Raw genomic sequence first — 23,339 nt, forward strand, 5'->3', positions numbered from 1 at the left:
GCACAGTGAATCTATAGAAAGTAGATGGATGGATAGATTGATATGTCATTATAAATTAGGTTACTTCATGGAAACTGTTTACAACATAGGCTGTTGGATAGTTTGAAAACAGATGCAAGAGGGCTTCTGTTCCTGGGTCCTCTCTCTGTGCCCTTTCAAGGAACACCCTACATCAAATGATGTGCTAATTCATCAGTCATTACCCAGTGTGGCCAATTATCTCTGCCAGTTCCACTTTCCAAATGCGAGGACAGAAGCTAAGTGACTCATTCAGACCACATAACTATGACGAGAGTGGCCACTTGTATCTGGCTTTCTAAGGCCATTCTAACACCAACCCCCAAGAGGACAATGGAGGCATGACAGGTGTTGGGATCCTTACCGATGGAGGAATAGACATAAGAAAACTGAAGATGAGCCCTACTGCTGAGGTGCTGGCAAGGGGGCAAAAGGATACCAGACCCTGGCAGAGGGAGTACGGACATGGCCAACAGAACTGGACTGGCTATCTAGGACCCATGAAAAGTGAAGGTTCCAGCTGGAGTAGAATGGGACCACGCAACCCAGTGAGGTGGCCCAGCCTGTGAGTAACTCGGCCTCCAGGTCCAGTGGAACCTAGAACAGCTGTATAAACCTGAACCTTTTTAAAGGAACTTTTTTATTAAATATTTTTTATTACATATTTTCCTCAATTACATTTCCAATGCTATCCCAAAAGTCCCCCATACCCTCCCTCCCACTTCCCTACCCACCCATTCCCATTTTTTGGCCCTGGCGTTCCCCTGTACTGGGGCATATACAGTTTGCAAGTCCAATGGGCCTCTCTTTCCAGTGATGGCCGCCTAGGCCATCTTTTGATACATATGCAGCTAGAGTCAAGAGCTCCGGGGTACTGGTTAGTTCATAATGTTGTTCCACCTATAGGGTTGCAGATCCCTTTAGCTCCTTGGGTACTTTCTCTAGCTCCTCCATTGGGAGCCCTGTGATCCATCCAATAGCTGACTGCGAGCATCCACTTCTGTGTTTGCTAGGCCCCGGCATAGTCTCACAAGAGACAGCTACATCTGGGTCCTTTCGATAAAATCTTGCTAGTGTGTGCAATGGTGTCAGCGTTTGGAAGCTGATTATGGGGTGGATCCCTGGATATGGCAGTCTCTAGATGGTCCATCCTTTTGTCTCAGCTCCAAACTTTGTCTCTGTAACTCCTTCCATGGGGGTTTTGTTCCCAATTCTAAGGAGGGGCATAGTGTCCACACTTCAGTCTTCATTCTTCTTAAAGGAACTTTTGACTAAGAAACCAGGTTGGTAAGATGGCTCAGTGGATAATGTCACTTGCTGCCAGGCCTAATGATCTGAGTTTAATCCCCAGAACCATAAGTTGGAGGGGGAAAAACTAACTCCTACAAGTTGTCCTCTGACCTCTACATGCACAGCATGGCATATATGCACACACACACACACACACAGACATAAATACACACAAACACACACAAATATACACATACACAAAAATACAAATACACACATACACACAAGTGCATTCATACCATGCAAACACACATATATGCACAAACACATATACATACAAACACATACACAAATACACACATATACATGCATAGAGACACATACATACACATACACACACCAACACACACACATAGAAACACACACATACATACATGCATACATACATACATACATGCATGCATACATACATACAAACACACATACATGCATGCATACATACATACATAAACATTTTTTAATGTTTTAAATGAAAAAAAAACTTAGAAAATTCCCACAGGAAATATCTACTGTTCTCCACACCCATTCCCCTCAATCCTCAGTCTTGGGAAACTAAGAAACTTCCCTGGGAAATGAGTCCCACAGAGGCCACATGCCAAGCACACAAGCATGGGATTTTTCTCATCAGCGAGCATCAGAACTGGCCTGGGAAACTGGCCTACAGTAAATGCTCACTAAGACTGTGGCTTCCTCCTAATACAACCACCTGAAGTGGCCTTCAGAAGCAACAGCCACCACTCATTTGCTGCTGCTGTGCACTGGACACCTCCTTGAATTCCTGGGATGAATTGTTCCAAGGTTGGGCCCTTGGACCAATTCCTCTGTGGTGATGGGTATAAAGAAGCCAGCAAGTCAGACCCAAGGCCGGCTAACTAGACACTCCCTCTTCCTAACTCCATGCATGCGTCAGTGCCTCACCCTTCAGTGCAATAATAACCAAGCCCACAAGGTCCGCCATGTTATGACCTTTCCTGGCTCTGGGGCCTCCTCTCTGAATCTGCTTATAGAACGTGTGCTATTGCCCAACCCCCATGCTGTTCTCACCTTCGTCCTTTTCTGCTTTTTTCTTCTTTGGTGAATCTTTTCCCAGCTCTGATCCTGCTCCCCTTGCAGATATGATTAACCCTCCCCCACATCCCAGCAAGGCTTCTCTCAAGGATCCCCTATTTGTGCTGGACCTTTCTTTCTCGGTTCTTACAGTATGTCCCCCTGTCACTATTGTCATCATATATTTGATGTCATTTGCTTGTTTAATCTGTCTCCTCTAACTAGAGTGACATTATCTGAGGACAGGCCCTTGTCATGACTGTCTGGGCTTAGCTCACTGGCCAATACACAGCAGGCCTCAATATTTGTTGGAAGATGAATGGGTGAGTGGGTGGTGGGTGAGATGGATTAATGGGTAGGTTGGTGGATGGATGAGTAGTAAGGTAGGATGAATGGATGGATGGATGGATGGATGGATGGATGGATGGATGGATAAATGGGTAGGTGGGTGGATGGATGAATAGATGCATCAATGGATAGATGGATGATGGATGGATGCATGGATGAATGCATTGATGGATGGATGGATGGATGGATGGATGGATGGATGGATGGATGAATGGATGTGTAGATGGATGGATGGGTGGATGGAGAGATATGTAGGCATATATTTTTCACAACCTATTTTAATAAGGGTTAAACCTTCCCTCTAGCCCACCACCCACAAGAGGTAGTAGAAAAGAAAGGGTGTTAGGATATGGGGGAATTGGACCTGTTTATAAATAGTTCTTTGGGGTGATTCTAGCCTTCATTGTTCTCAGTCAAGTTGACTAGCAAATACCAAATATGAATCAGCAGCTACAGTTCAGTCCACTCATCAGACACCACACATGAATCAGCAAGGGCAGTTCAATCCAGAAGAAACTGAGAGACTCGCCTGAGTCTGAGGAAGCAGCAAATAGCTGCAGGAATCTCACGAGTTCCTTGGTGGGTTTCTCTCTATGAAGTCACCACCACAAGAGAAGCTCAGAACACAATATAAGGCAAACCAATACATACATGCATGCCATCAGCAGAGACTTGTGACTTCCCATTCTCTGTGATTCTCAAATCACAACCTCTATCTTCCTTGCAGACTTCTCCATCTATTCCTGCCTGTCTTTCTGACCATGTGTCCTTCCATCTTTCCAACAATACTCAGCATAAGGCAAACCAATGCTGGAGTTCCTACTGTCTGTGGGGTCATATTTATATTCTTTTTAAACATCACTTATCCTTTCACGTGTTTGCTATAGCAAAACATCCTTTCACCTGTCTGCCAGCAAAGCATCATTTTATCAAATAACTGACTTTCCAAAGAAACCAGAAGTCTCCACTCCATGGATGAACGGATAGATGATGAGAGGGAGACAGATGAGTGTTGGGTGAATGAATGGAGAGACAGAGATTGATTAGTGGACGCATGGGTAGATGGATGGAAGGTGAGGTAGACTGATAAGTGGATGAGTGGATGGATGATAGATGGAGAAAGGGGTGGATTTAGAGATTACAGGTGGGAAGTAGACGAATAGATAAACGGGTACTGAGTATTGTGGGGAAAGATGGAAGGACACATGGTCAGAAAGACAGACAGGAATAGATGGAGAAGTCTGCAAGGAAGATAGAGGTTGTGATTTGCTAGAGAACGGGAAGTCGCACGCTAACACAGCCTCTCCTGCCCCCGTCTCAGCCTCCTCCGCCGCCTGTGCTCTTCTCCCACAGCTCTTCCTGAACCCTTTGAGCTTGGAGGGGGCATATTCTCTCATCATGGCCATCAAGAGGAACCCCAAATCCAGGATGGAAGACATTGACATCTCTGTAAGTGACCCAAATACCAGTCACTTGCACCTGGCACAAGCTAGTTACCATTCTGCCACCAGTGCCACCAACTGTGTCCTTCCCAGGCCCTCACACACAAGAGGCAAGGGGCTGAGAGATAGAAGTAGCTCTCCAAAATAAACAAAATAACCAATAAAATTTTTTTTAAAAAGGAAAAAAAAAAAAAGAAGTAGCTCTCCAGTCAGTCTCACCACATGTAAAATAATTTCCTCGATCCTGGGAACCCAGGATATGAGCACTCAAGGGTGTCAATGAGGAAAAACCAAAAAAGAGAGGTGACTCCAGAACAGAATTTGTACACTGCCAATAAATGAACTGAGTCTCAGAATGTTCCAGAATTCCAGGATTTTTTTTTCCAACTCTGGCTGGCCTGAAACTGCCTGCCTCTGCCTCCCAGAATGCTGGGATTAAAGGCATGTGTCACATACCCAGCCAGAACCCCAGGATTTTTAGGACCCGCCTCATGAATGTATTTTTGTTTCATGACTTGTGGCCTGTTGTGCTCAGAGCTGCACCTATAAGTGATCCTTTCCTAAGGAGAGAAGTTGACTATCCAGCCTTCTGACAGGGACTTGCCAGATCACCACAAGGAGGGCAGCGGGGACTAACAATATCCCATACCTTTGTTCGCTGGTGCTTTTTGTTCCAAAGTGACTTTATTATCCCAGTTCCTCGATTGCTACTCTAGGGGGGTGGTAGAGTACTGTGATCATTTCCAGGATGACTATACCAAAGTAACACAAACCACGTGACTTGTGGGCTGGTGGGTGGGTTCTTTTTGTGGGCTGGTGGGTTCTTTCTCTGGACTTGGGGAGGAATCTGCCCTTGAATTCTCTCCTTGCTTCTGCAGTTGCCGGCCATCACTGACACCCCTTGGCTTGCAGATTTATTATCCCAAACCCTGCTTTTCTCTTCTCTTGATATTTTCCTTGTGTGTATGACTAACTCTAAGCAAAAGCCCTTTTTCTTTTTTGTAAGGATTTTGTCATATTATGTCAGGGCCCACCCTAGTGATGTCATTCACCCCAGTAATGTCATTTCATCCAATGATGTCATTTTGTCCAGATGACATCATTTCACCCTAATGACTTGATTATCTCTAGCAAAGAGCCTATTTCCAGATGAGGTCATATCTACAGGGCTGACTTTGAACCCACTTAGCAGAGTGGTGCATGCCTTTAATTCTAGCACTTTGGAGGCAGGAGCAGGTGGATCTCTGTGAGTTCAAGGCCATCTTGGTCTACAGAGTGAGATTCAGGACAGACAAGAGAGACCCAGTCTCAAAAGCAAAACAAAACAAAACAGACTTCAAGCCCCCTTGGGTGTGTTCTATTTGCTGTTGTTGCTGTGATATTCTACCCTGACAAAAAGCAATGAGGGAAAGGTTTGTTCCAAGTTATAGTTCAGTGTTGCAGAGAAGTCACAGTGGCAGGAGCTTGAAGCAGGTTGGTCATATCACATCCACCGCCAAGAGCAGAGAGAAAAGACCACAGGCATGCTTGGTGCTTGCCTAGCCCTCTCTCCTCTTACATAGCCCAGACCCCCAAACCAGGGGATGATCTGGGTCTTCCCACAGCAATTAAGGCAAAACAATCCTATACAGCCATGCCTACCAGCCAACCTGATCTAATCAATCCCTACTTCAGACCCTCTTCCCCAGTGAGTCTCAGGTTGTAGCAGGTTGACATTTAAAACTTTTAAATCATGAGGACAGGAGCACCAGCTCAGTCCATACCACACATACTTTTCCACTTAAACTACAAGGAAATCAGAAGCATAGCCATTAGGTCATTTGCCCAGGACCCATTAGCAAACTAGAAACAGGTAGGTGTAAGCCACGGTCTTGCCTCCTCCTCTAGTTCTGTGAAGGTAGTGATGTGAGAATCCCTTTCTTTCCCTAAAGTTTCTCAATGATGTTTTGTGAGATCACCCTGATGCTTGTACTGGATCTGAGTCATGATACTTTGAATATCCGAAGCTAAATGCCTTCCTCTGGAAGGTGCTACTGCTCTTCTTTCCCACTGCTCCCTCACCCAACCCTCCCTGCTCCTCCGACTCCCCAGTCTTTCTCCTCAGAGGCCCCATCTCTCCACACATACTATAGCTATGACTGCACCCGGATACAAACCCCTCGGCCCCCACCCACACTGCCCCAGTGTCTCGGCCACATTCAGATTTCATAGCCATTTGCCCACCTCACCCAGGGAAGGTGGAAAACATGGACCCAGTCTTGGTATACTTGAGAAAACCGTAGAAATGCACTTCTTAGGGCTTAGATGGCACCTTAGATGGCACAGGGGGCCTATGAGCCACGGCCTAACTGCCATTAAACAAGCCCAAGCCCGCCACAGCCAGTGGGCAGAGTTAGCCAGTTAGTGTCTTTTCTCATGTTGTGATGAAATGATTGGGGCCGGTATGCTATAAAGAAAGGATTCCTATTTAGTTCACATTGATGGAGGCTGAGTGACCCAGGAGCACAGAACCAGCATCAGTGAAGGCCCTCTTGATCACCTTACCCAATGGCAAGATGACATCACAATGGACGTACAAACGGGAAGGGAAGGATGCTACATGGAGAGTCAGGAAGCCAGAGATTCAGTGTTATGTGCTGAACACTCCTCCTTTTTTACTTTATATTTAGTGTTTGTTTGTTTGTTTGTTTGTTTTGAGATAGGATTTCTCTGTGTAGAACTGGCTGTCTTGGAACTCTGTAGACCAAAATGGCCTCAAATTCAAAGGTCTGCCTGCCTATCTCCCGAGTGTTGGGATTTAAGGTGTGTCCCACCACCACCTGGCCTGACAACCCTTGAACTAACAGGTCCCCTGAGTATGATGCCTTTTCCTGTGAGGGTGGTGACCCCCATACCCCAATCTCCTTCCACTAGGCTCCACCCCTGAAAGGTCCCACTACTCCTCACACTGCCACCCCGGGGCACCAAGGTGCAAGCTAACAAGGTGCTCTTGTCAACAATGATGCTATAACTCTAAATGGACCTGGAATGGTGCTCTTGTCAACAATGGTGCTATAACTCTAAATGGCCCTGGAATCCCAGCTTCGTAGGTGCTCCTGGGGCCAGAGTCTCTGCAAAACCTTCAGCCCTTAGACATAAATTCAATCCTTTGAAGAGGCAAGAAGTACTCAGAACCACATCTGAAGAAACCGAGGGTCGTCTAGAAGACAGAGAGCAGGTTGGATCGCTCTTCCAAGGCACACACATTCTCCATGTCCTGGAAGCCAGCTCTGACTTCTTCCAAAAGAGTAGTTTCTTGTTCACTGTAGGCCATAGCAGGATGGTCGGCATGGGGGATCCTGGGTACCAGCTCTGAGTAACAATGTCCATCAAATGTGGGCACTTAGACTTACCATCTCAGAGAAGGATGAGTTGACTGCATGTGACAAGCCACCAGAACACAATGGAAATATCTAATAAAAACCTCCTAGGAGACCTGAGCATATTGACACATGCCTAGGATCCGAGTGTTCAGGGATAAAGCAGAAGAAGTCCCACGAGTTCACACTCCTGTGCTCCATAGTGAGTTCAAGGCCAGTCCAGGCTACAGAGTAAGGCCCTATCTTTATATATATTTATTACATATATATATAATTTTTTTAAACCTGGGAAACTTACAAGTCACAAGATACATAACATCAGGTTGGTGCTGAGGATGTAGCTAAGTTTGGTAGACTGTGTGACTAGCACGCAGGAAGCCTTGGATTCTGTGCCTAGCATCCCATAAAACTGGCCATAACGACACATGCCTGTAATTTCAGCACTTGGTAGGTAGACACAGGAGGATTACCATGAATCCAAGGCTACATTAGATGACTTTTATGACTCAGTCACGAGGTAGAAAATGCCAGCCACGCCAGTTCAGAAACAGAATAAACCAGAAAGGACCAAAGTGCCTGAACTTGGGTTGGTAGGGAGGGGCGGGTACTCTGGTCATCAGGCAAACGGCTCAATGATAGCACCCCCCCCCACCATGGCCCTTCTCTCCCTGCTGCAGAACGTTCTGGTATCAGAGCAGTTCGTCAAAGTCCTGGATGGAGTCTGTGCCATTCACCCCCAGCTGGATGTGGTATACAAGGGATTGCAGGGTCTCTCCACCAAGAAAAGCATCTCCCTGGGGACCAACCCCATGAGGCTGATCCAGGTGAGCCCTGCCTCTCCCTTAGAGCCTCAGAGAGCCCTGGAGGAAGGTGCCACATGGCCCCAAATCATCCATCATGCACTGGCTCTCTCTGAGTGTCTGTGAGCCTTGCTTGCTTGCTTGCTTGCTTGCTTGCTTGCTTGTATGCTTGCTTGCTTGCTTGTTTTCTCACTTGCTTGATTATTTTTTGTTGTTTTTGTTTTGTTTGTTTTGTTTTTGTTTTTGAGACAGGGTTTCTCTGTGTAGCTTTGGCTGTCTTGGGACTTATTCTGTAGACCATGTTGGCCTTGAACTCAAAGAGACCCACCTGCCTCTGCCTCCCAGTGCTGGGATTAAAGGTGTGCACCGCCACCGCCTGGCTCCATGTAGTCCTTTCTAATAAGGTTCCTTGAAATGGAGACCTGAAATTTTTCCCCAACATATTGGGTCCCTGAATATTGCTTCTCACCCCAGTATAGGCAAGTGCTGAGATCTGGTGGAAATATTTGCTGGAGACACAGGATGGAGCCCACTGCTTGAGATCTGCCTTTTACTAATGTGCCAACAATTAGTTGGTTGGTCTGCTCTGTGCCTCAGTTTCCAAAACTAAATCTAAAAGGTCAAACATGAAAAGTACTGTGTTGCCGGGCGTGGTGGTGCATGCCTTTAATCCCAGCTCTCGGGAAAAAGAGGCAGGCGAATTTCTGAGTTCAAGGCCAGCCTGGTCTACAGAGTGAGTTGACTCCATGGCAGTCAAGGAGGCCTTCTGTGCCTCAGTATTTTCACCTGTAAAATGGGAACCGAGTAGAAGGGTGTCTGTGAAAGACCAAATTACTTAGTAGGTGTGAGGTGTTCAGAGCAATGCCTGGATCTAATAAATGTCTAGTGCTTGAAGTTTCTTTCTGAGGCTGGATGCCATGTCATTCCAGGGTCCTTTCTTTCTCAAAATGCACCTGGCTTGACTCCTTTCTTAGTTTGTCTCCAGAAAAATCACAACAAATAGGTACAATCATGACAGTTTAGGAATCTAGCAAATTTTGAAGCCTGAGTAAGGAGTTTCTCAGGTTTGGCTGTACCTCCACTGACTGCCATCTGGGAGTGCTGTGCATATGCAGTTCCTATGAGGATGCCCCACTCAGTCTGCCTCTGGCCTCTGGTTGGTCTGCTCTGTGCCTCAGTTTCCAAAACTAAATCTAAAAGGTCAAACATGAAAAGTACTGTGTTGCCGGGCGTGGTGGCGCATGCCTTTAATCCCAGCTCTCGGGAAAAAGAGGCAGGCGAATTTCTGAGTTCAAGGCCAGCCTGGTCTACAGAGTGAGTTGACTCCATGGTAACCAGTGAAAACAGGACGCTGGATGCAGACAGAGTTCCCACCCCTTGCTTTAAAGATTGATTTATTATCTTACATATAGTAATTGTACTTATAGTACATTGTAACTGTCTTAGACACCCCAGAAGAGGAATTCAGAGTCCATTACAGATGGTTGTGAGCTACCATGTGGTTGCTGGGATTTGAACTCAGGACCTCTGGAAGAGTAGTCAGTGCTCTTAACTGCTGAGCCATCTCTCCACCACCACCACCACCACCACCACCACCACCACCACCACCACCCCTGCCCCCTTGCTTTAAAAGAATACGGAACTAGTGGCTTGAGCGGGCAGCAGCTGAAGACTCAGAGCCAGACTGGCAGACCTCAAGTGGTGGCTCAGCCCTGCGATCACAGTACTCAGGATACCTGTCTGAACTACCGAGTGGGCTCAAGGCCAGCCTGGACAACTTAATGAGACCCTGTCTCAAAATGCTAAGTAAAAAGAGGGCTATCTAGGTGCATAGCCCACGGGTAACATTTGTTTAGCGTGTGTGAAGTCCCGGGTTCAATCCCCAACACCACAAAGAGAAAGAAGAGAGAGCTGTAGAAAAAAGGAACTTCAGGTAGAAAGCAAATAAGACATGGGTGTAAACTCCAGTCGGGAAGAGGCAACCGTAGGGCTGGAAAGATGGGACAGATTCAGTAATGACCAGAAGAAAATATTATAAAAGCAACAACGGCCGTAAGCTTCATCAGAATCCGAATCACAGGGACACCACAGGATGAGCAAAGAAAAAAGGAGGATTTCCTGGCAGAGGTGGGACTTGGGGAAGGCCCCAGAAGAATCGGAAGGACTAGAGTGAGCACAGAGCATTGAAGATGGTCCTAGCAAGATGGTTTCTGCCGTCAGAGCAGGGATGAGTGTAAACAGCCTTCAGGGAATCTGGGGTGGGGTGGGAGTCCAGCTGAGGAGCCCTGGGACCCTAGACTCACAAAGAAGCCTGAAAGGCAAAGCTGTCGAGAAAGCCTGGGCCAGATGTGGTATCTGCAAATCCCAGACCCCCCGAGCAGGGGGTGGGGGCGTTGATCCCGTATGGCACAGGGAGCCACAGGAACTGTCGAGCCATAGAAGTGATGCGCATCCATGATAACTAATGGGTGACCCTTCGGACACACGAGGATGTAAATAAAAATGCTACCGTTAAGTTTCCAAGCGAAGCATTTCTCCCTTTGGACGTCTGTGGGGAACTGTGAGAATCCTGGGAGCACCTAGAGCCTGTCCAAGCAACCGCGCTGCAAGACTGTGGTTCAATCACGTGATCTCTCCGCTGGAAGAAACCTCCCCCCACCCCAGAGCTCCAACTGCGGGAGTGCTAACAGAGGCCATTCCAAAGATGAATCACAGACTTAGATCTGGTCACCATCCATACTCCGGTGATACTGGGGCAACCTAGCAGCTTTGGTTGGTGTCCCTCTGTGAAGTCAGGGAATGAATGGGATGAGGAGAGCCTCTGTTAGGTTGGGGCGAGGTTGCCGGGAACTGGACAGACACGGGAACCATCATCAGTCTGCTGCCTGCACTTGGTACTGCTCTAAAGCAATAGCTAAAGCGGATGCCACAAGCCGGTGCTGCTGCCTCCCATTCTCCAGGCAATTTTGGGCTCAGAAGTATGGGTCATCCTTTGGGGAACGAGCGGGGAGGTGTGATCGCTGTAATAAAACCAACCGCTTGCTCCTCGTGTCTCCCACTTCCCTCAGAGCTATACGGAACAAAAGAAGATCTCAGTGGTGGAGTTCTTCAGGAGTTTGAATCCTACAGGATTGATGACAATGCCTGTTGGGGACTTCCGGAAAGCCATGATCCAGGTGTGCTGGGCCCCAGACTCTGGAGCGTGTGAGGTGGAGGGTGGACAGGCAGGCGCATGCTTGCATTATTTCATAGTGCTCTCTAGGGTTGGTTGAAGACACTGCCCTCGTTCAACTAAACTCAGAGGAAAACTCAACACGCCCCCCCAACTCCCTTCTCAGAGCTCTGTCATGTGACTCAGTGCTACCCCTCACCCCAGATGCACACGTGTATCTCAGAGGTCTTTCCCCCATTGCATTTGGCTCCTAGGAAGATAAAAAGAGACTGAGAGAAAAGACACCCGTAGCACCCACATTCTGCCTTTAGACCTACCTAACCCTCCACATTCCCTCTTACCCATCTAGTGACTAGAATGGAGACACTGGAGGTCCCCTGAAATGTATTCATGAAGGGATCACTGTGACAGCACCCTGGAAGAATGCTGGGGGGCGGGGGAGGCTGAGCAGGGATGATCGCTTAGTTCCCAGGCCCATAGAGCAAGAGGGCTAGCTGGGACCAGGTCCCTGGGAGCACAAACACCCTCCACGTCATGAAGAGTACAGTTCTAGTCCACCTCAGCAGGCCACTCATGGCATCTGCTCATAGCTCTCGCCTCTCCCCAGAAGCTGAGGTCCTCTGAAGGCAGGGGGATGCCATAGAAAGCGGCTGTGTCCTGTACCTCCCTGTGATAGGGGTAGCCCCCTCTGAGCCCTCAACTGCCACCAGTGGTCCCAAGAGGAGGGAGGCACTGTGTGGGTCACTGGGTGCGAAGGAACAAAGGGCTCCAAAACTCATTACATCTACATCGCCCCTCTCAGCAAAGCAATATCCTCATCAACCGGTACCAGGTGAGGGAGCTGATAAAGAAGTTGGATGAGAAGAAGGGTATGGTGAACTTCAGGTGAGCATGGCCCTCAGCCCCTCCTCCCCAGCCCCACCCCTGCTTGCCAACGGACCCTATGCATACTGGTCCTAGAGCCATCTGTGTTCCGTGAGAGTCTGTCAGATGCGTCATCCCAGATCCATGGTCGGTCAGGCCCCCAAAGCTCGCCTTCCCTTCTTATCCTTAGTTCACTTGAAAAGGAAGATTTGAGCAAGACAGTGGAACCCAAGCCTGAGGAACTCCAGTCCACGTGACAAGGGGACAATGTTCAGGACTCCGAGGTGAGAACAGGAAGTACTCGGGGAGGTGTGCAGGGGCCAGAGGGGGGGCCATCACTTGACACTGCTTCCACTAGGGTCTGGTCAGATGGGTAGACACACATGCCACATTTCCATTAGAGAGGTTGAGGAAAACTTGTAGGGTCACCACTCCCATGACAAGGATTCTGGGGTTCAAATTCAGGTTGTCTGGCTTCCGGCTAGTGCTGTTAGCTGCTGAGCCATCCCACTGGCCTTTTGGGTTGTGTGTATGTGTATGTGTCTGTGTCTGTGTGTGTCTATGTGTGTGTGTGGGTGTGTGTCTGTCTGTGTGTGTATGTCTGTGTCTGTGTGTGTCTATCTATCTGTGTGTGTGTCTGTGTGTGCATCTGTGTATCTGTGTGTCTCTGTGTGTCCCTATGTGTGTCTCTCTGTGTCCCTATGTGTGTCTCTCTGTGTGTGTCTGTGTCTGTGTGTGTGTCTGTGTCTATGTGTGTGTCTGTGTGTATGACTGTGTCTGTGTGTGTGTCTCTGTGTGTGTAAGTGTGCACAAATATGTACTCACCAATTGGCTAGACAGGATGGCCAGCGAGCTTCCTACCCCAGCTCTAGCAATATCGCTCCACCACACTGACTTGTCTGTGGGTATCAGGGATGCAAACTCAGGCCCTCCAGCTTGCACGGCAGATGCCTCATCGTCTCCCCAGCCCAGCTCTCATCCTATTTGCTTACTTTCAAAGCAGTTTTTTAAAAGCCTGGAAATCACAACAGCCGGTCAGGTCTGAATCGAAGTGCCAATCAAAGAAGTTCTGGCAAGTTGTGTGGCTATGAGAAGACCAGACCAAAGGCCAAAAGGAAAGATGCCATGACCAGACCTAAGTGCGAGAAAATAAAATATGGCTTGATTCTGGGCATCTCTGTGCTGCCGAGGTTGTTCTCTTCAGTGGGGGGAACACTCCGGGTGACGAGGGAACTTAAGGGTTCCTTGGAAAGTAGGTTGTGTTGGATGGTGTTTTGGTGGGGCAAACACATGAAGGAACATTTCACTGAAGTGGACACAGGTGAAAGACTAAGGCAGCCTCGTGAAGGAATGTTTAGCTGAAGCAGACACAGAAGAAAGGATGGTCTGCTAAAGCAAGCATGTGAAAGGACACATGATGAAGTATTCTTTGCTAATAACATGCATTGGTCGCCTTACACTGTGTAGTTGAGCTGTGTTTGTCGGGACTCCATAGAAAGAAATGTACCAAAAAACTTCTGGTGATGTGTTGCAGTTTTCTTGCCACTTCTGCAGACTCGGGCTGATTGACAAAGTGATGTCATCTGAAACAGACTCACGTGCTGAGGCAAGACCCGTGGAGAACACATGATGTTTGGAGGGAGTATAAATAGGACTTAACAGTTGGTGGAAGAGGCTGGGCTAGGCTTGCTTATAGATCTAGCTGTGTGATGCTTGCCTCTGAGAGAGGCACAGCCGAGAACTTTTCCTGGTGTTTCTACTGGCACTGGTCCCTCCTGCTGACTGGTCCTAAGGCCTGGCTGTCTCTGCATGGTGGTGCCACCACTGCTGATTTGTGATTGCTATACCGACTGACTTCTGGCATAGCCATGAAGTGTTTGCCAGTGGATCAAGCTGCCGCTTCTGACCTGTCAACTGAACTGCTGATTTCCTGACAACCCAGATGGAATTGGCTCCAAAGAACCTTTCTAAACAGGGCCACCTCCCCTGTATCCTTTCTTTCCCACTACCTCTGGTGAGTGGTGGACTAAAAGGAAGGCTTTAAGAACCACCATTAAAAATAGATTTTGAGGGGCTGGAGAGATGGCTCAGTGGGTAAAAGCACTGACTGCTCTTCCAAAGGTCCTGAGTTCAAATCCCAGCAACCACATGGTGGCTCACAACCACCCATAATGAGGTCTGATGCCCTCTTCTGATGCATCTGAAGACAGCTGCAAAGTACTTATTTATAATAATAAATAAGTCTTTGGGCCGGAGGGAGCAGGGCCTGACCAAGTGGGACTGACCGGAGCGAGACCAGATCCTAAATTCAACAACCACATGAAGGCTCACAACCATCTGTACAGCTATAGTGTACTCATATACATAAAATAAATAAATAAATAAATAAATAAATAAATAAATATTTTAAAAAATATATTTTGAAAAAAATTAAAGTTACATCTGGGTTTAGTGGTCATCAAGGGGACAAAGTCTAGGTGGTCTCGTTTATAGCCACGAGGATTAGCCAGGAATGTAGGATTGTCAGACAGAAAGAAAAGAGCCTACAGGAACCAGGTTAAGGCACAAAAGCAGCTGCCATGGGCATTGTAAAACCTTGTCACAGCACAGCTTGGTCATGTGACCTTAGAGCCTCAGTGGTCTCATCTGGCTAATGGAACAGCGAAGATGAAACTTCTCAATTTGTTCCTTAGCTAACCCTGAAGTCAATCCTGGAACCAGTGATGGGAGGAAAAAAGTAGTGAGGTCCTCTCACCTGCATATGCATTGCTGCGGCACACACACACACACACACACACACAAATATAAAGTAGTGAGGTCCTCTCACCTGCATATGCATTGCTGTGGCACACACACACACACACACACACAAATATAAAGTAGTGAGGTCCTCTCACCTGCATATGCATTGCTGTGGCACACACACACACACACACACACACACACACAAATATAAAGTAGTGAGGTCCTCTCACCTGCATATGCATTGCTGTGGCACACACACACACACACACACACACACACAAATATAAAGTAGTGAGGTCCTCTCACCTGCATATGCATTGCTGCGGCACACACACACACACACACACACACACAAATATAAAGTAGTGAGGTCCTCTCACCTGCATATGCATTGCTGTGGCACACACACACACACACACACACACACTAATATAAAAATGTTCAAGTCTTGAGAACTGAGGCAGATAAAGCTAGGCCACTTATGCCAGCCATTGCAGCTCTCTGGAAGCCAAGACAGACAAGTCTATTACCATAAGTTTGAGGTTAGCTTAGCCTACATAGCCTACTAGCCTAGGCTAGTCTCAAAAAACAAAAGGGGTCAGAGAAATGACTCAGAAGTTAGGAGTATTGTGGCATACACACATCTGCACTCACATACATGAACAAAAAAAAAACGTGGGGAGAGAAAGAAGAGATAAGAAAGACAGACTGCGCCTGGCGTGGTGGCGCACACCTTTAATCCCAGCACTTGGGAGGCAGAGGCAGGTGGATTTCTGAGTTCAAGGCCAGCCTGGTCTACAAAGTGAGTTCCAGGACAGCCAGGGCTATACAGAGAAACCCTGTCTCGAAAAAAAAAACCAAAAGAGAAAAAAGAAAAAAGAAAAACAGACTGCGAGAGTTTAGCAAAGGTTGGGCTGGACAGACGGCTTGGTGGTTAAGAGCACTGACTGTTCTTCCAAAGGTCCTGAGTTCAATTAACCACATGCTGGCTCACAACTATCTAAAATAGGATCTGATGCCCTCTTCTGGTGTGTCTGAAAACAGCTATAATGTACTCATAAATAAAATTTTTCAAAAAATGTTTAGCGGAAAGAAGAGAAGAAAGAGCCGTGAGCACGCGTGGTCTGGTGGGTCGGCCAGGCTTGTGGCATGGTGAGGGATGGCAGGTATAGCGTCACCAGTTACCACTACGGAGCAACCATGGCAGGCAGTGCATGTCTCTGCACATGATAGTCAGATGGGGAGATGATTGACAGGTCAGTGCCACAGATGGCTCAACCCTCAGCTGAAGTTGAGTTTCGTTAGCTTGGGTGATGATAAGAGCTCAGGGTCACTGAAGTGGAAACTTCTAGTTCTTTGAAAAGTTAGTTATGTCAGATGATGTTTTGCTGGAACGCACAGATAAAAGGATGTCTTGCTAAAGCAAACATGTGAAAGGATGTTTTCCTGAAGACACAGATGAGAGATGTTTTGCTGGATCAGACACAGGAAAGAGTGTTTTCCTGAAACAGACTCAAATGAAAAGATGTTTGGATATAGCGAACATGTGAGAGGACCCAGGACGGAGGAGTATAAATATGACCCCACAGACAGTGGGAGATGAGCGCTGAGCATTGGTTGGGCTTGCTCCTCCTCAATATTCTTCAATAATGACATAGATGTATTGCTTCACCTTACACAGCCTTGTTGAGCTCAACTTGTGGTAACACCCGCCTTTTTGAGAAACTCCCCAAAGAACTACTCATGAGGTTTCTGCAGCAGTTTGCCACTCCGAGGCCTCCCCCTCAGGCTGGTTGGCGAGCCTGGCTGATTCTTCAGGGTTGAACTTCAGCTGCCTGGTGTCTGCTTGCTGAAAGAACTGGACTGTAGCTGCCAGTTAGTGTGTGGTGTCTGCCTGCCTAGAGGACTGATCTGCAGCTGCTGAATCACATTTGATGTTTGCTGCAGGACTGAACTGCTGCCCAAAAAGATCAAGCTCACCCCCGACCCAAAGAACTATTGCTGAACAGCTCCACTTCCCCCTTATCCTAATAACCTATCTCTTCCACTACCTCTGCTGGGTGGCGGGCTAGAGGAGAGGTTGAACCCTTCTTAAAAGTAGGTTGCAAAAATTGTATGCCCACAGGTCTCGGTTAGGATGGTGGGAAAAGGCAAAGCCCAGGATACATCCGGGTGTTCTGTGGCCGTTGGGACTGTCTCCTCAAAGGCGTGGCATTTGAAGTCAGGGGTCTTTTAAATCTTTCACGACTTGCAAACTTAAGTGGTTATGGGCCACACATAACTGGCGGGGCCTAGGGGAGCCCTGAGGATTGTGTGGCTGGAAAGAACATCCAAATGTGTAGGGGGGGAAGAAAATCAGAATGGCTATGCATAACCGAAAACCTCCTGTTTCTTTCTCTTCATCTTGGCGTAAAATTGTAAAAGAAGCAATAGTTATGACAAACTTGATTTTCTTTCAGGCTGATTTCTGGGAATGGTAGAGTTTCTAGAGAGCCCAAAATCTACGACTGTCCCCACCTCCACTCTTCTAAGTCACCTTTTGACACTGATACACCACCCTAAGTAACTGAGAGACAGATGACCAAACCCTAACTTCCCCCAGTATCCCACGAGGCCTCCCAAACTGCTTTTAGCAATTCCCAGAGGTGGCGTCATTCCCACTTGTAGCCACTAGATGTCAGGTCAGCTCCAAAACTCCTCACCTTCACTGAGCTCTTGAGAGAGAACTCCCTAAACTTGGAATCTTTGCTTGTCTTTCGACGTCCTAACTGTCTGCCCCCTGGAACGCAGCTTGATCAACCCCAGGGATCCAGTAGCCCAAACCTGCGCAGACCCCTCAGAGGCTCCATGTTCTCGTCGTCCATCGGGGTTGCTAAGAACTACCGTGCACTTCTGTAGTAAAGGAAGAAAAGCGGGCACCTGAGCTGTTCTACAGCCGGTTCCCCATCTAGCCTCCCCCCCCCCACCCCAATTAGGCAACAGAGAGCACCACTGGGCAGATCTGCAGGAGCACTGGCAAGCCGAGCCCACCGAGCAAGCCTGCAGAAACCTGGAGGTGGGAGGGGCAGCGGAAAGTCTACTGCAGCTGCGTGTAAACAGGAAGACTCAGCAGGAGTAGCAGAGGCCATCTTGGTGAGAGACAGCCTAGCAGCCTAGGAAATGGCAGCCTGTTTACCCATCCTTCCATACGCCAACTGGGCTTTGAGAACCAGCTCTGCATCCTCCCAGAACTGTATAATTGAGACGGCTAGGCTGATTGCACGCCAGGCTTCAAATTGGCAGTTAAGGAGACTAGGCCTAAATCTCTGTCTCCAAGAACTGGGCAATCCCAGGCAAGTCCAGGCCTCAGAAGCTGCCCGCCACCTGGCCTGAGGCAAGAACAATGGGATCAGCAATAGTTTCCAGACTTCCTCAGCTACTTCCTCAGTAACAGTTTCCAGACCTCCCCAGCAAGTTTCCAGTCCCCCATACCCCCAGTAATGGAATGTCCATAGAGATGGACCCAACAGATTAACATAGAGGTCACCTACCCCAGAATTCCCTAGTGTACTTTAAATCAGGCCTGCAAGCTCACTTGGGGTGTTTCTCTATTCTGGTAATGGGAGACCCCAGCATGCTGGGCTTCTGCAGAATAAAACACTCTTTGCATTTACATACTAGTTGAGTCTGGGGTATCATTCTTTGGAGAATCATGGACTCTTACAGAATGAGAGCTGTTAATTTCTCAATGAATAAGAGTTCAGCATCCTGCCCACGAGTCACAAAGAGCCATGTTTCATAACCATACCCTTTCCCTTTCCCCCTGAGGCTGCCTTGCACCTTTGCACCACCAGGGGGCAGGGTAAACACTCTGCAGACATCAAACTGGGAAATAACACCGTTAAGGCTGAAATGGCTTGTGAGAGAGAGAGAGAGAGAGAGAGAGAGAGAGAGAGAGAGAGAGAGAGAGAGAAGAGAAGAGACAGAGACAGAGACAGAGACAGAGACAAAGGCAACCTCGCCAAATACTCAGTGCTTAGCACTCCATACTCTGCCCTGGCCAAATCCTTACAGAGAAGGTGGGTGAGTCCTGCCAATCCCCACCCCGGCCTCCACCCCCATAGAACTCAGCTACCCCAGTGGGGAAAGTGGTAACCTTTACTTTCTAACACACAGTAACCTCTGTGTGTTAGAGCTATATTGTCATCAACACATGTCAAATCTGAAAATTTGCAGTTCTCAGTTTGAAGTCTACCTTGCTTTATCAGTCATCATCTCTATGACCTTGAGCAGTGGGTTCCATGTTTCTGGCCTCCACTTCCTCATCTATAAAATGGGGATGATAATAAGCAGAGAGCCCTGTGAAGAGAGCATGAAATAATATATATGAAACCCTTTCTCGTTTTCAGGCCTGTGAGTAGCTTATAACTTAGCAAGGCCCTCCATCCTTGCTGCCTATAGAGCTACCTCCTCTCCCAGCCTCATGACAGTGGTGTTCCACTCCTGACAGAGAGTACTGGAAGCTATAGGACCCAGAGGACACCATCAGGGCCATCTCAACACACCCAAGTACTGAGTCTTAAAAATGCAGCAGAGGAGTTTCAACCTCAGGCCTTTGGCTTAACACTAGAATGCAAACAGCCCATGATTGAAGAATGACAGAGATCATTCTTAATCCTGGCACTCAGGAGGCAGAGGCAGGTGGGGCTCTGTGAGTTCAAGGCTAGCCTGAGTCTGCAAAGGGAATTCCAGGACAGCCAGGGCTATTACACAGAGAAACCATGCCTTGAGAAACAAGAGGTGGGAACTGCTAGACCAACAGAGCAGGACATCAGCACATCTGGACCAAGCCAACCCCCTCCATAAGCCCCTCGGAAGGCTCAGGCTCCAAATGCTGGAGCTTCCATCCCAGCAAGCAAGCACCACAGCCCAGTGGTTCACTGGAGCTGGCATGGTCCCAGTGCTGGTCAGGAACGGATGAGAGTGTTCACACAGGCCATAGCCTGTAAACTCAGCTCTGGTGGCAGCTCTAGTGTCCTCAGGAGACCAAGCCTGCCCTGCCAAGTTCGGGTTCTTGGGATCTGTGTTCGTTTTAAACAAAAGAAAACAATGGCTGGCAAAGCTAGCCTGTGTCCTAAGACCCTGGCTCCTAACCAAGATCTTTGAACCCAAGTGAGGGGAGGACTCTCAGGAAGCCTGCATCACATTCCAGCGGGAGAGGAAAGCAGGGCAGCTGGGAGCTGGCTTCCAGCCCAGCATGCCCCACAGGGGAGAAGAGCAGTGTGATGCTCACAGGCTCACAGGGTCCTCTCTTCTTCTGTCTGTCTGTCTGTCTGTGCGTGTGTGTCTCTCTCCTCATACTGGCCTCAAATGTTCTGCAATCTTCCTGTCAGCCTCCCGAGAGTTAGGTTTATGGGCATGAGCCACAATGCCTGGCAGGGGGATTTTTTTTTTTTTTTTTTGGCTTTGACTTGCCATGACTTTTGAAAGTGCTTGAAGATGCCAGGGTAACTGGCTGGCTGCTATGAGTTCAAGATGCCTGGGACACAACATTCCTACTTATAAAAATGTGTGCAAATACAATTTAAAAAAAAAAAGACAAAGAAAAGGAAAATTGACAGATTGAGGCCAGGCCAGGATACAGAGAAACCCCTCATTCTGCAGCTTTAAAATAATAAGTTAGTCTTTTCCCCAGTTCTTGGGCAAGAGTGTCAAAAGCCTTGGAATTTCCCGAGAAGAAATCCTTTGTTATGCTAATGGATGCTTCCTTCAGCCCTCAATGGCTTTGGGATGGGAGCTGATCTCCAGAAAGACCAAAGAGCTGGGCCTTCCAGTCCAGACTCAGACACCTCCTTCCCGGAGGTGGCCTGGAGGTAGAGTTTAATACTCTGGCCTCCTTCAGTTAATCACGAACTTTATAACTCCCTGGCTCTTGAAGTTCCTGGTGGTGAACAAGTCATTGCAGAGGAGGGTGGTATCCAGACGCCACGGGGAGGGAGCCAAGCGTCAGCCCTCGGATCTTGCTCTTCTAAGCCCACCTTCCCTTGGCTATCCTGGTGTGTCGCCTTTATGAGTCTGGTTTTTTTTTTTTTATTTAGTTTGTGTGTGTGTGTGTGTGTGTGTAAGTGTGTGTGTGTGTGTGTGTAAGTGTGTGTGTGTTTGTAAGTGTGTGTGTGTGTGTGTGTAACGTATATATGTGAGTGTGTGTGTTTTTCTGGGTATGTGCATTTTAACAATGTGCGTGTGTGCATGTAGAGGTCAGAAGAGGACCTCAAGTGCGGGTCCTCAAAGCCCACCATGTTTGGTATAGACTCCTTCCTGTTTGCTGGCTGGCTGAGTTCTTCTGGTGAACTGGCGGGCAAGCTTCCTATTTCTTCCCACCTTACCATGAGAAGGGTATAATTTCAGATCCAGGCTATCCTATCTGCCTTTTGCATGCGCTTCCAGGATCCAAATCCAGGTTTCCAGGCTTGGGTGACAAGCATATTTACCCAACAAGTCACTTCCTCACGCCTGTAGCCTTTATGAGGAAATAAACTGTTGCCGTAGCACATCCAGGGAGGGGAAACAGGACCCTCAAATCTTTATATGGCCAGTCAGACATCCTAGGGAGCCCACTTGCAGCCAGCACCTTAAGTAGCAGTCCTGTGCAGGATTCAGCCCTTAAACCATTGGAGGTCTGGTGCAGGTCTGCTCCAGGGTGAGTAGGTTCAATGAGAATTGCACTAGATCCGCCGGAGTTAATGCAGGTTAAGTGAGACGCACAGGCATGCGCATGTCTGAATTTGCCTTTTGTTGCATACTCAAGCGCGAGCCTGTCAGAGCCTGAAGCCCAGGGGAACTTGCCTTCAGAGGGCATCCCTGAGCGTCCTGCTGAGATGCTGCCTCTCCAAGCTATACTTTGCCCAGCAGGTGGCGCTCCAAACTTACAAGCCCTCCATCTGGGCCGTTTAACCAGTTCAATGAAACCAGGTAATTGGAAGCAGGAAAAACAGACCCGTACTGGATCAGGAAAATTAGATTCCTATTTGCTATCAGAGACAGACAGACAGACAGACAGACAGGCAGGCAGGCAGACAGACAGGCAGACAGAGGAGGGGAGGGGAGAGGAGGGGGGAGGGAGAGGAGAGGGGGAGGGAGAGGAGAGGAGGAGGGAGAGGAGAGGGGGAGGGAGAGGAGAGGGGGAGGGAGGGAGGGAGGGAGGGAGGGAGGGAGAGGAGAGGAGGAGGGAGAGGAGAGGGGGAGGGAGAGGAGAGGGGGAGGGAGGGAGGGAGGGAGGGAGGGAGGGAGGGAGGGAGGGAGGGAGAGAAAGTAGTCACGACATTGGTTTCTTTAGAGTTGGGGGAGGAGGTTGGGTTGTAACCAGTGAGAAATTGCAAACGCTGACAGTGTAATGAACATCAAATCCTGAGGCCTTGGAAGGGGCTTCTTCGGGAACACACACACACACACACACACACACCCTTGCTATACTGAGAATTCCATATCCCATCAGCTCCTCTTTGTTTCCCAGCAAGGAGTAGGAAAGGGAGCTGAGACAATGGTCCACCCTTCCTAAGGCAGACTGCCTCCTGATCCTGCAGTGCCAAGACAGGGGCTGGGAGACCTTGTTTCTCTCTAGGGAGAGGACATCTTGCCAACCTCCCTCTCTTTCTGTTTGTAGAGCAGCCAATGGTAGGCACACCACAAACAAGTGTGGGATGCTGTCCCTTCCCCTATACCAACCCATCTTTTGAAAGGGCCTAAGGGCTTCTGTATCCTGCCTCCCCACCTCACACTGGATCTTCCACCTTCCTGTCATTTCAAGCTTAAGGTTAACATAAGCCTCCAAATGCCTTTCCCAAATATGCCATGTGACAGCAGCGACTCCTTTTTTAAGTTATTGGGGGGGGGGAATTCAGAATGTTAATCCTTGAAAAGAGGAAGAGGGAACAGAAGAGAAGGCTGCGCGGGTTAAGAGCACTGACTGATCTTGAAGAAGGCCCAGGTTTGGCTTCCAGCATCCACATGCAAAACCTGGGATATAGCTGGGCGTGGTGGCGCATGCCTTTAATCCCAGCACTTGGGAGGCAGAGGCAGGTGGATTTCTGAGTTCGAGGCCAGCCTGGTCTACAAAGTGAGTTCCAGGACAGCCAGGGCTATACAGAGAAACCCTGTCTCGAAAAACAAAAAACCAAAAAAAAAAACAAAACAAAAAAAACCTCGGGTGTAGCTCACTCAGATGAGCACCTGCCTTAGGGCAATGGGTTAGATCACCGGCACTATGGTAACTGTG

The 23,339-nt window shown here is 48.3% G+C and overlaps 1 protein-coding gene across 12 annotated transcripts in view; it reads left to right on the plus strand.

Moving 5' to 3' along the window:
• The window catches only part of Lrrc74a (leucine rich repeat containing 74A), a 34,681-nt gene extending 15,939 nt beyond the window's left edge, over positions 1-18,742 (plus strand). For 3 of the 12 annotated variants that reach the window (XM_030246838.1, XM_017315150.2, XM_017315151.2), the window contains 6 exons: positions 4,057-4,152; positions 8,182-8,328; positions 11,373-11,480; positions 12,279-12,361; positions 12,531-12,624; positions 13,344-13,514. In XM_030246838.1, the coding sequence (XP_030102698.1) occupies positions 4,057-4,152; positions 8,182-8,328; positions 11,373-11,480; positions 12,279-12,361; positions 12,531-12,597 (501 nt within the window). In that variant the 3' untranslated portion in view covers positions 12,598-12,624; positions 13,344-13,514. Of the gene's footprint in view, positions 1-4,024; positions 4,153-8,181; positions 8,329-11,372; positions 11,481-12,278; positions 12,362-12,530; positions 12,625-13,340; positions 13,516-13,874; positions 14,101-17,875; positions 18,026-18,060 lie in introns of those variants that run through there. The other 9 variants (XR_003950075.1, XM_006516126.3, XM_006516127.4 and 6 more) reach the window with 9 other exon arrangements.
• Positions 18,743-23,339: the final 4,597 nt, after the last annotated feature.

The sequence above is a fragment of the Mus musculus genome, chromosome 12 (genome assembly GCF_000001635.26).
Source record: "Mus musculus strain C57BL/6J chromosome 12, GRCm38.p6 C57BL/6J".
Classification (NCBI taxonomy): domain Eukaryota; kingdom Metazoa; phylum Chordata; class Mammalia; order Rodentia; family Muridae; genus Mus; species Mus musculus.